Source organism: Patagioenas fasciata, chromosome 11 (genome assembly GCF_037038585.1).
Source record: "Patagioenas fasciata isolate bPatFas1 chromosome 11, bPatFas1.hap1, whole genome shotgun sequence".
In the NCBI taxonomy this organism is placed as follows: Eukaryota; Metazoa; Chordata; class Aves; order Columbiformes; family Columbidae; genus Patagioenas; species Patagioenas fasciata.
The window spans coordinates 12,212,438-12,225,273 of record NC_092530.1 but is presented as its reverse complement, the minus strand read 5'-3'; the positions used below and the strand labels follow the sequence as shown (position 1 = coordinate 12,225,273).

Here is a 12,836-nt window from a genome sequence, read left to right as displayed (position 1 = left end):
GGATTGCACTGGATGAGCTTTCCAGGTCCCTTCCAACCCCTAACACTCTGTGGCTCTATGGCACCGCACCCGGGATGCAGCCGGGCACTGGTCCCGGGCAGTACCCCATTCTCGCCCGCAGAAGTATCGCGAGACGCGCGGGGCGGGCCCGGCGGGAGGGGCGGGGCCGCGCGGTGTTTGGGGCGAAGGGGCCGCCCCCCGCTGGCTCGGGGTGCTGCCGTGCAGGATGGACCCGGGTCCCGCGGAGCTGTGCAGCTCCGCCGAGGAGCCGTGCACCTCTGCCGCCGCGGCCTCTGCGCAGGAGCCCGGCGCCGAGGAGGTACCGCTCCGGGGGCGGGCGGGGGGACCCGGCGGGCGGCGGAGCCTCCGGGAACGATCGTGTCTGGCTCTGCTGCCGCCTCCTACAGCCTTACTGCCCTGGTCCTAAGGCCGCCGCCCGACCCTGAGGCCGCCCGGGCCGCTGGCAGCACGCCCGCCTCTCTGCCGCAGCCCGCGGGGGCCCGGCCGGGCTACAGCTGGGGCCCAGCCTACGCGGGGGCCCTGCAGGCCGGACACAGCCCTCGCTCCCCGGTCTGCCCTCCAGCCACCGCCGCCCGCACGGCCCGAGTGCCCCATTCCCCGCCGCGCAGCCCGGGCACGGCGGCGCTGGCTCTTCAGCCTGGGCTCCGGTGCCCCGCGGCTGGCTGTGCCCCTCGCCAGGCCCGCGGCCCGTGCGCTCCGGCAGGGCCCGGTCGCTGCTGCGCCCCACGCTGCTGGCTCTCCTGGTCCGGGGGAAGCTGTCCCGGACGGCCCGGCGGCAGTGGGAGCCGGGGAGCCCCTCGGGGTGAGGCCCTGCAGCGGCTGAACCGCCGGTCCCAGCCCTTCCCTCTGCCCAACTGAACTGCGGCCCCGGGGCAGAGCAAGCCCCTCGGCGGAGCACAGCCTGCCAGCCTTCTCCTTTAGGTTTTCTTTTTTGCAAAAAAAAACCCACCACACACACAGAAAAAACAAACAAACAAACAAACCCACAAAAAAACTGCAGGCTAAGGTATGAGGAATGTGGAAAGTGACGTATTTGGGTATCCTTGGAAACAGAATGAGATTTAACCTGGAGAATGAAGCTTATAGAAACTTAGTAAGAAGGTTGACTGTGTGCCATATCTTTGCTATTGGAGAAAATTGCAGGAATACTGATATTAGTGCAATCAGAATTATAATTCCAATTAATGAAAGTCAATTTTTGCCTGGAAAGAGTGCTTGATTCTTTATTTCATTGTTTGTGTATGCAAACAGCTATGAGATACAGTATAATGTAGTTCTGAACATTACCCAGTTGTTCAGGGAAAAGGTTTCTGTAGTGGATACAACTTATTCTACAAAATTTTATGCATGTCAACTGTTAAAAGTTCATACTAAAGGTTTAGAGACTGCTAGAATGCCTGCCTGGAGAAGTAATTTGAAAGCAGTGAATAGTTTTGAATATTATCAACATTGTGTTACTGTGCCATACTGGTCAATATATTTCTTAAAGTAGGAAAGAAAAGGATTTTTGCCGTTTGAGCTTTAATTCAGGCTGTGGAGTTTCATTTCATGTGTGGCCGCAGGTCTGTTACACAGCTATACAGTTAGTCATACAGTCACCATAATAATGGCATATAGTGCAACGTAATGTGCTCTGTTCCCCTGTCACTGGATTGCTGCACTATAACTAGTCTTTTTTGTTGCAGTAGTACCACAACAGTGTCTTAATTTAATGGCTATTTGGGATGTATTTCCGCTCTTTATGTACAAGTTAAACATGAAGGGACTCCTCTTAATTATTCTTAATGCATTTGTTTAAAGTTCTCGATAGCACAGGTTACGTGAGTGAAGTCAGCTAAAGCAGCTTTCGTTTATTAGGTGTTCACCTGATCTACCCAATGACACTGGTTTTCAGGGGCTGCTCTTGTCTCGGGTTTAATCTGTAATAGAGAACTTACCTAGGGTAGAGGCAGATTGTAAGTTGTGAGGAAGAGAAAGGGTATTGGTATGCGTGTGTCTTGAGTTGTTTCTTTCATCAGCTCTTTATAGTCTGTTCATTATTTCTAATATTTTGGGGCATCAATGTTCAACAGAAACACTGCAGTGAGGAGTAGGGGGCAAGGAAGCTTTCCTCTGGAAAGGTAAGGTGTAGGATTTGATTTCATGGTGCTGTGGCTGCAGTAACTTTACACATCAGTTCATTTACTTCTTTAACTCAGAGTCTGTTATTCACAAATACTTACTTACGAATAAACTCAATTTGTATGCGACCATAAGTTTTTCTAGTGAAATCTGAGTAACAACAGGCATTAGAGCCATCTGCCTTGGGGCTTAGAAGGATAATGTTGTTACATTTTACTTAAAAGAGTTTCTTACAATATGGAGTTGTTCTGCTGTGTCCAGGAGAAAATTCATACTTACCTGAGGTAGACAGACAACTCTTTTCCAGTAGCACATCTCTCTGTAATTTATTTCTAAGGGAAGTGAGAGTGACATCTGAAATGGCCTACTGTCAGTTTTGTTTTCCTCTAAGGAGGAGTATTTTGTCACTAATAACAAGGGTTTGGCCTCGTACTAGTATTGACAGTCTCTCTTGCTGGAGTTTATGGTATGTAGGAATATAATGGAGGTGTGAATAAACACACATATGACCTGCTCTTTTGCACGTTGGTGTAGCAGTCCCCTCCTAACATTGCTTTCTGATTGAAGACGCTGCAAGTGAATAGGACATTTCTATTTGCAATATAGTAATTTGGCCTTGCAAAGCCAAACTCATGCATTTATAAAATAATTAATTTGTCAAATAACTTCATTATACACTTTGTAGTGTTCACCTTTGCAGAGAATTTTGCCTTTGGGCCAGAATTTGAAAAGGTGGTCTCTGACTATAAAAATATTCCTTCCATTTGCATGATTGTGCTTGAAGTTAGAGAGTAAGTTGGCACATATATTTATCAGTAACAGTTCTGAAATGTAAGCGTAATGTTGCTTGACAGACTTACATATTTAGTCCTATTTTGGTCTGGTTTTGCTACTTGAACCTGTATAGTATAGACTAATTATCATTGTTATTTTAATGCAGTTATAGTAGGTTGATACTTAAAGTGCTTGTCAGATTAAGACTTACATTTTATTTAGAGATGTGCTTTGGTAGTGCCTTTCAGATTATTCAGTGCTTTTAAAAACATTTTTGTCATTTAATGCATCTCAAAAAATAAGTGTATGTATATATAGGTTTTTTTTAACTTCAAAAACTGAATTGGGGAAAAAAAATCCACCAAACATTTCTCACGTGACTCTCTTTTTAAAAGGGTATTTTGCCAGTATAGCAATGTAGCAGTTTAATTTGTGGAAACTGCTTTGAGCTTCCTGATTGAAGACAGAAATGAATCTCTTAAAGTATAAGAGTCAGACATTTTTGTTACAGTTTCTTAAATTTCTGTCATTTATGGTAAATGAGGTAGTTCGTTGTTAACTGTCGAAGAGCATACCATGCAGGGGTTGCTATGTGGATTGATTTAGTTGTTTAATTTGTGTCTCTTCCTAGGCATATGGCTTAGTGTAGTTAAACCTGCATTTGCAAGTGAACTCTGACTATTAATCTAGGAGTGAAAACAAACAGACAGAACCCAACCCAGGTGCAAGTGACAGAAATTTACAGTTAGGAATTTTACATTTATAAATCACATTTAATTTCAAAAAATATCTTATGAAGATATTAAATTTAATCATGCATTTGAAGCATGATCTCTGTGAAAGATTAAACTTCATCCTCTTTTAGTACTTTCTTTCGATGCTTTCAACTTGGATCCTATTTGTAGAGATAAACATGAGGATGAGGGAGATCTTCAGCTTACATTTTATCTGGTCACATCTCCACTTCAGTTTCGTCATGGATAAAAGGTTCTGCTCTGGGTGAAATAATATGATTAATGCAGTCACTTCATTTTGAAATAATTATTTTTGAACAGCAGCGTGCTTATCTTGCAGTGTGTAGGTTTATTCAGTTTGCTATGTATTTGCTTTAGTAAATAAATAAGCTGATATTTATAAAGTGTTTAATATTTGAATTCCAGAAAAATGATCCCCCGTTTCAACTCAAACTTCCTCCGAAGGCAGCTAGACCTGAAAAAGAAGTTGACCCAGAATATGAAGAGAAGATGGTAAGTGTTTTCATGACAAAATATACTGCAGCTTTTTATGACATTTATTGTTTACTTGAACTAGATCAACACAGTTCCAAGGAGTTTTTGCAGACTGGATGTGTCAGAAAACAAAAACGAATCAAGATTCCTTTAAATTTCTACTCCAGTGTGGTGTTTCTCACAGTGGCTGACCATAGATACTTAGTGAAGATGATGAGAGCAGAGGAAGCAGAGAGCGTTGAAAGCTGTGGGTTTTATACTCAGTACTTGTCAGTGGATTTTTTTTTTTTCCTCATTAATTTTCAGCTTGCTTTTTCCCCTCATGTAGGTTTAGTTGCCCACACCCTCCTGTGGTAAGGAATTTCTGTTCAATTGCATTTTATATTTAGAACTCTCCCCTTTTGGTTTTGAATCTGTCTGTGCTAGTTTTGTTTGATGACCCCTCGAGTCATGTCAGAGGCATCCCTAAGTTACTTCTTAGAGTACTGAAGCTGCCAGTTTCTCATCATATAAAAATACAAAGCTTTTAAATGTTGATATGGCCCATAATATATGTGCCATAACAGTGCGAAAGCGGATCTGCCAGTGACTCAAATGAAGAGAGCTCATAGTGCTGGAGAGGACAGGTAACAGGGTAACTTGTCTGTTACAAAGAGGCAGAAACCAGGAGGACACTGCAAGACTTGTTCTTCATTGACTCTTACAGTAACTTGTTGGTTGAAGCTGGTCTCTGTGTCTTGCTGCGTTTTTCTTAGAAGCTTTAACGCTGAATAGATGCCTAAAATTACAGTAGAGTCTGAAAGGTTTGAATACCATAGGAGCAAAAGAAGAATATTGCTGTTAGACATAGAAAAATTGATACCTACCTGACTGTCACTATTTATCAAGGCATGCTGCTTACACCATGCCAGTAATTTTGCAGGCAAAATGTATATAGTGGCATTCAGTATAGAACCTTACCAGTTATGGTTAGGTTGCCAAAACCATCATGTGTTATTAGTTTCATACAAATCCTCTGAATGGCTTTACTCTTATCCTGTTGGAGCATAAACATCCACATCTTTACTCCCCCTTTTAGATTTTTTCCTAGAAGTTTTCCTTGATATTTACAGTTTATTTGTTTTTCAGGTTATTTACTGAAATGGTCCAATAAGGAATGCAAGGGATAATAGTAGTTTTTTTCCAGGAGAGTTAGTAAAGGTGTTTGTTTGCTCTAAGTGGTTCTCTATTAAAGAAATGCATTGCCCTCATATGGCAAGATCGTGCATTACACATCAGGTTCATTTTTATTGCCTTTTTCTTTGGTTTGTGTAATCGCTGTTAGAGCACTTTTACTTGCATATAAATTAACTTCAGAAAAGCATTCTGTTTTTTTTATATTTCTTAGAAAAGTTGTCTTACAGAACTACAATTTCACTTCTGTAGTTGATATCAAGATATATAAATGAGATCACAATAAAATTACTTGAAGTGGTACAGTTTTACATGGTGCTTAGAAATGGCATAGAGAAACTGATAATAGCGTTCTGACATAGCATTTTATTTTTATAATATTTTTCTTAATTATGTAACATGTGTTTTAAATGTAGAGAAGGATGTATGTCTTGCTGTTTTTATATAGTGAAGTGCATATGCCCTATTGAGATGGCAAAACTGAAATGGTAGAAATTTGAAATCTGTCAGCAAAATTCACAAACTTGACTGAAAGCAGCATTGGGCTGATGCATCCATTACTTTAGTCATACTTCTAAAAGCAGAGCTACCACGTTGTTGTCTTGGATCAAATCCTGATAGCCTCGAAGCTGATGGAAGTTTTGCTACTGACTTGAGCAAGGTTAGGATTTCATCCTTTCCTCTAAGTCAGAACCTTAGTGTTTTCTTTGTCTTTTACAGACAGTACTTTGAAACATCCCTTCACAGTTGCTGGTGTGCCATGAGACTTAAACAATCTGTACGAGTAAACTGTTTGGGATTTGTTTTACTAAACTTTGAGTTTTGAATGGGGATGAGTTGCTGGGATGAGGTTATCAAGTCCTCCCATATCTTCCAGATTGCTGTGGATCATGAAGGATCATTTGAACCACCACATGGTACAATTGGCTGCTCTAAAGCAATTCATGCTTAGCTGTGAGCTGAAGCAGCTTGAGCCATTCCATGATGCTTGTAGCCCTCTGAGTTGGCTAACAGTAGGCAAATGGTGTTGTCAGTCTTTCTTCATATGAATTGCTCTCAGGAGCGTCTAAATTTTGTTTCTTAATAAAAATATATTTTTAATGGAAAAAGAAGTTATTGATTTTTCTTTTGTTAATTCTCTCCCCACTTTAGAAAGCAGATCGAGCAAAAAGATTTGAATTCCTCCTGAAGCAGACAGAACTTTTTGCACATTTTATTCAGCCTGCAGCACAAAAATCACCCACATCTCCATTGAAAGTCAAGTTGGGACGGCCACGGATGAAGAAAGATGAAAAACAGACTTTGATTTCAGCTGGGGAGTATGTTTTATTTCTGACTTTTTATGCTTTCAAACTAATGATGTGTTTTAACATACCTGTTTAGTTAGCAGCAAAGATATTGTGTTTGAAGTGAGTCCCGGGCTTTTCCTGTTAATGGTGTATGATAATTTCTGTAAAAGCTGGTTGGTGTATGCATGCTCATCCGTGAGCATTAGTCTGACCTTTTAAAATGAATTCCCTGATTCTTGCCCCTAACCATGCTTTGCTCCATATTGTGCAGTGCTTTTGGAGCATATGAATTGGATTTCTTTTGCATGACCCTGAATTAGAAGATGCACTCCAGAAATGCACCTGATGTGCTCCATCTTCCAGTGGACATGTCAGTTGGACAGTGGAGCTAGAGCAAGGTGAAACAAGACAACGTGGACATCGTGTGGTGGTGGATCCTCAGCACCGGTTGTCTGATTTCACCAGTGTGTCCATACTAGTCAGTAACACAGGCATAGCCTGCATGTTGTGTTTCTGAGGGGTCTTGTCATAGCAAGCAACTAGTTTTTGGAACCTTTACAAAATCGCATTTTCTGATTGATAATTTTTGGAAATTTTTTTTAATTGAATATGTGACTCTTCTGAATGGTGTAGTCATCAAGTAATTGATTTTTTTAAGGCCATTACTGATGTGTGTGCTGTATTTTTGTGTTCCTCATTAAAAAGTGCCTTAGAGAACTCACATTACTTGTTGTCAGAGTGTAGTTATGGCTCTGGAGGAGGGGCCTTCACGTCAGCTGTTCTAATTAAAGCTGAAATGAAGCATCGGGAGTAACTTATTAACAGCATATGATTTTGGTCAGGGTACCCGATCGCGCACGTTATAGATCAATGATTGTTTCTGTTGTAATTTGTCTCTTGATTTTATAGTCAGTGTTTTGAAATTATTTCATATGAACAGGAATCTTGAATTCTTTCTTCAGTTATCGCCACAGGCGCACAGAACAAGAAGAAGATGAAGAACTGTTGTCAGAAAGTCGAAAAACATCTAATGTGTGTATTCGATTTGAGGAGTCTCCTTCATGTAAGTATTGTATTGGCAATTTTCAGATTGCTGTGATATAATTAAAATCTGAGCAGATTGCAATTAAAATTTCCTACTTAGAATTATTATTTCTCTACTTAGAGGAATCTTACATTTACAGATGTGAAAGGAGGAACACTGAGAGATTATCAGGTTAGAGGTTTGAACTGGATGATCTCATTGTATGAAAATGGTGTTAATGGCATTCTGGCAGATGAAATGGTAAGCAGTAATCTCTTGGAATTTTTGTGGCAATTACTGAGCAGAATTCAGCATTAAAGTGCCTATAATATTTAATGTATGTGCATCATTCTTCAACAGTTAGATTTTTCACAACTGGAATTGTAATGTAATGAAAGAAGTCGTATTGCAAGCATTTGCTGTGCAGTTTGCTCTAAAACAACTGAAGTGGCAGAATTGTATAGTGGGAAAGTTGTTTGAAACTATTTCTGTATGGCGTTTAATTTCAGTAGATTCCTTTCCCCCCCTTCTTTGTCAATGCAGGGTCTTGGTAAGACTCTGCAAACAATAGCGTTGTTAGGCTATCTGAAACATTACCGAAACATTCCTGGGCCACACATGGTCCTGGTTCCAAAATCGACTTTGCACAATTGGATGAACGAATTCAAACGCTGGGTTCCATCACTACGTGCCGTTTGCCTTATTGGAGATAAAGATGCCAGAGTAAGTACTCTGCATTTCAATGTTTTATACATCGTTTGTCAAAAACTAGCATTTGGGGATGTGGAATTCTCCCTAAGCTACTTAATTTTAATATTTTTTAGTAATCTTTGACTATATTAACATTGAAAATGCAAAATGATATGCTTGTAGCTATGGGAAAAAAGTGCAAATCATAGGTGAATTAATAGCTTGGGATCACAGTACAGCTGACTTACCTCTTTTACTGTTGTCTTCCTCTTTGATTTTTTTGTGCCTGTTTTTTTGGTTTTGATCTCTTCTGTGTTTATGTTGTGACAGTGTTTATTCATTTTTCTTTTTTTTCCCCTCGCTTTGTTACCCCTTTCTCTACCTTCTTTAGGTGGCTTCTTCCACTCTTTACTTTTGTCTAGTGTCCATGCCTTGCCTTGTAACTAGGATTCTGTTGTAGAGCTTTTCATTTTTCACAGTGAAGGCCTCAAATTAGATGTAGGATGGTTTTCTAACTTGAGGAGGGTCAACGAGCCGGATGTTCCTGTGAGTTCTGTGGCTCCTCATATATGTTGCATAACTGCCTGTTACTGCTCAAGGGTAGGAAGGCCATACAGAGGGATCTGGACTGGCTGGATTGTTGGGCTGAGGCCAGTTGTATCAGGTACACAAGGGCCAAGTGCCAGCTCCTGCACTTGGGTCACAACAACCCCAGGCAGCAATACAGGCTCAGGGAAGAGTGTCTGGAAAGCCCCCTGATGGAAAAGTATCTGGGGATGTTGGTTGACAGCAGTTAAACATCAGCCAGCAGTGTGCCCAGATGGCCAAAAAGACCAACAGCATCCTGGCTTGTATCAGGAATAGTGTGGTCAGCAGGACCAGGGCAGTGATCATCCCCTTGTACTCAGTGCTGGTGAGGCTGCACCTCAAATCCTGGGGGCAGTTTTGAGCCACTCACTACAAGAAAGACCTTGAGGTGCTGGAGAGAGTTCAGAGAAGGGCAAGGAAGCTGGTGAGGGATCTGGAGCACAAGTGTGATGAGGAGCAGCTGAGGAAACTGGAGTTGTTTTCCCAAGTAGCAAGTGATAGGACAGGAGGAAATGGCCTCAAGTTGCACCAGGTGTGGTTTAGAGTGGATATTAGGAAAAAACGAATTCACTAGAAGAGTTATGAAGCACTGGAACAGAGTGCCCAGGAAAGTCGTTGAGTCACCATCCCTGGAGGTGTTTAAAAGATGTGTAGCTGTGGTGCTTAGGGACTTGGGAATGTTAGATTAATGGTTGGACTTGATCTTAAGGGTCATTTCCAACCTAAATTATCTCATTTCTGTGAGAGGAGCTGCTGGTTCTGCGGGTGACTTGGACAGGGCTATAGTCTTGGATTTGACTGTACTGCTCTTTGCAGATTGTTTTAATTTGAAATCTGATAATATTTGTACCACAGTGTGTTTGTTGCTAGTTACCTGGAATGAAAATAAGATTGTGTTGAAGGGAAGAGTAAATATTTAGTTTTGAATAGGAGAAAATTTGTGGTTTGCTTAACCCCAGATGATGATCTGTCTGTGCCTAAGGCACCAAGGACGGAAAACTTCTGTTACAGTAAATTTCAGTTACTGAAAATATGTTTCAGATTCTTCTTTTGTATGCTAGCTTAGTGCATCAGTAATGTTGGCAGAGATAGGTTTCACTGAATTCCATATATATTGTTCCTATTTATAAAGGTTTATTAATTCACCTGTTCTTCTTTAGGCTGCTTTTATCCGTGATGTTATGATGCCTGGTGAATGGGATGTTTGTGTTACGTCATATGAAATGGTAATCAAAGAGAAATCAGTCTTCAAAAAATTTAACTGGAGATACCTGGTAATTGATGAAGCTCACAGAATAAAGAATGAGAAGTCTAAGGTAAACTCATACTTTGAAGAGAGTTTGACATAACAGATTCCATCTGATTTTAGCAGGTTTTAAGTGTTAGGTGTAGTGGTTTTGAGTGGTAAATATGGATATCATAGGTAGCTCACTGTCTTTGCGTTGACATTGTTTCAGGTTTCAGAAAATGATGAAAATTCATTATGCTTCAATGTACATGATGATGATAACTGTTTGTTGTATTTCTAGCTGTCAGAGATTGTACGGGAGTTCAAGACAACAAATCGGTTGCTGCTTACAGGAACTCCTTTACAGAATAACCTCCACGAGCTGTGGGCGTTGCTCAATTTTCTTTTACCTGATGTCTTCAATTCTGCAGATGTAAGTTGAGGTTTGGAAGTACAGTCTTGTTCTTGTTTTGATTCCGGGGCTGCTTTCTGCAGAAGAGAAGAATGGCCAGTCTAGTAAGACACACATGATGTGGAAGGCCTGGATTCAGCAGAAGCTCTGTGCCTTACCTGACTGTAGACTACATTTTTGCTCTGCTTAGTTAAACCAGTGCAATCTGTGCAGATAAAGCCTCAGGCCAGTAATAGCGAACACCATATTCTGAATAGATAAAGAATTATGCAAAGTGGAACAAAATTTGGGAAGGCAATGTAGAATTAAGAATATGATTCATCCAAATAGGCATACACCTTTTTTTTTTTTCATTTGGAATTTGAGTCCTTTTTCTCCTCTTTTACTGTTAATGTTTTCTTGTACTTTTATTGCTTGTTTCCCTTATTTTTACTCTGTTGTCCATTTTATTTACTTAAGGATTTTTTCTTTTTTTTACCTTCTTGCCCCATCATTTCTTGGACACTGCAGTGATGAGCATGGAAAACCATTGTAAATGAAGCAGAGTAATAGTATATTGTCTGTGGAGTTACTCAGTTGACTTGAATGTTATGACATGCTGGGGAGCTGCCACAGAATTGCAGACTGATTTGTCTTTCATTCATAGAAGTTATTTGTCTCAGGATTTATGGTGCTCTCAGCTGGAGTGAAAGGGAGTCAATATGTGTCTGTTAAAACTACAGATGATAAACTGTTCATACCAATTGTGCTGTTTCTCACCACAGGATTTTGACTCATGGTTTGACACTAAGAATTGTCTGGGTGATCAGAAACTCGTAGAAAGACTTCATGCTGTAAGTAAATAAAGCTGTATTCATGTGTCATCGTTATCATACATAGTGTAAAAAACAAAACCAGAGTATTTTCCCCTTCATCTTGAAGTTGAGGAGATGAACGGGAAGATATTTAGTTACAGAAATGCCCAGGTTAAATATTGGAGCTTACTATTATGGATGCTGCTTTTTGTAACATTACTGTTTGAAGCAGACAAAAATCTAAATGTGAAATGTGAAATGAAGAATTTTGAGATCTTTTTGAAACCATTTATTATTGTGAATAGTATAGTGATAGACATGGCAGGCTAGTCTCAGTGAAGGCATGCCTTTACCTGTGTTTTAGTGTGCGTGAGATAAGACATTTGTCATCACACACAAAACAAATCAGAAGGAAGTGCAAGATACATTGCTTGTCCTTGAAATGTTGGTGTATTTTATATATGCGGCTAGTGGAAATGAAACGGAGCTTATGTCAAAAGGTAATAAATAGATTTTTATAGGCTTCTGGGTCTTTATGTAGTGTTACATATTTATGTGTGATCTTAGCTTATTAGTGGACAACTTCATTTTGCAGAATTTGCTGTCATAGCAACTCCTTCAGAAATAGATATCGATTGGTTCTGAATAAATATCAGATAACTGAATCTGTTATTTTTGTATTTGAGGCAGTCAATTTTATAAATTTTTCTCTGGAAAAACTCCTAATTTATGTAGGTGTTGAAGCCATTTTTATTACGTCGCATAAAAGCTGAAGTAGAAAAGAGTTTGCCTCCAAAGAAGGAAGTAAAAATTTATCTTGGGCTCAGCAAAATGCAGAGGGAATGGTAAGTTATTTACATCACTCTAAGATTCTTTTCTGATAAAGAACACTACAGCTCTTCACACTTTTTTTTTCCTAGTAGTTGCATATTGAGACAGTCAGATGGAGTAGTGTATTTGTAGCTGTCATTGGGGCTTTTTTTTAAAGTTGCACAATTCACAAAATGCTCAGGAAGGATAGTGAAAAGGGTTGAGAGCAAGAAAGCAGAACTTCTTTTCTTTCCTTATTTTTATTTGAAAGAACATATACCGAGTTTCCTCCTTTGCTTCAAGTGTATTTGCACCAGTAGAAGTCTGAACTGAAATTAAAATAAAACCTTGAGGAGCCACATACCCAGAAGAGATGTGAGAAAAGGAGCCAGGTCAGCATAGCAGTTTGAGTCAAATCATATCTTTAATCTACTTCGTAGTCCTATAATAGAAGTGTAAGATAACCTGTAAATGACAGATCATTGTCACTCACAGACAAATTGCCTTTTCTGTTTAGATATGGATTTATAAATCCTTGTTATCAGTCCGACTTTTCACAAAGTTTCGTAGAAGTATAGCTCGTTGTTATAAAAACAAAGCAAGCTCCTGCATCCAGAAATAAGTAATTGGGATATTGCAGAGTTTACTTAATGTTTTAAATGTGAAATAAAAACTGAGAGTTG

At 40.1% G+C, this 12,836-nt stretch overlaps 1 protein-coding gene across 1 annotated transcript in view; it reads left to right on the top strand.

Annotated features, from left to right (window-relative positions):
• The first annotated feature begins 161 nt into the window (after nt 1-161).
• The window catches only part of SMARCA1 (SNF2 related chromatin remodeling ATPase 1), a 34,993-nt gene continuing 22,318 nt past the window's right edge, over nt 162-12,836 (top strand). Inside the window, exons 1-10 of the mRNA XM_065846079.2 lie at nt 162-319; nt 4,077-4,163; nt 6,471-6,637; nt 7,570-7,670; nt 7,792-7,892; nt 8,175-8,354; nt 10,070-10,225; nt 10,439-10,570; nt 11,314-11,382; nt 12,079-12,188. Of these exons, the coding sequence (XP_065702151.1) occupies nt 227-319; nt 4,077-4,163; nt 6,471-6,637; nt 7,570-7,670; nt 7,792-7,892; nt 8,175-8,354; nt 10,070-10,225; nt 10,439-10,570; nt 11,314-11,382; nt 12,079-12,188 (1,196 nt within the window). The 5' untranslated portion in view covers nt 162-226. The remainder of the gene's footprint in view (nt 320-4,076; nt 4,164-6,470; nt 6,638-7,569; nt 7,671-7,791; nt 7,893-8,174; nt 8,355-10,069; nt 10,226-10,438; nt 10,571-11,313; nt 11,383-12,078; nt 12,189-12,836) is intronic.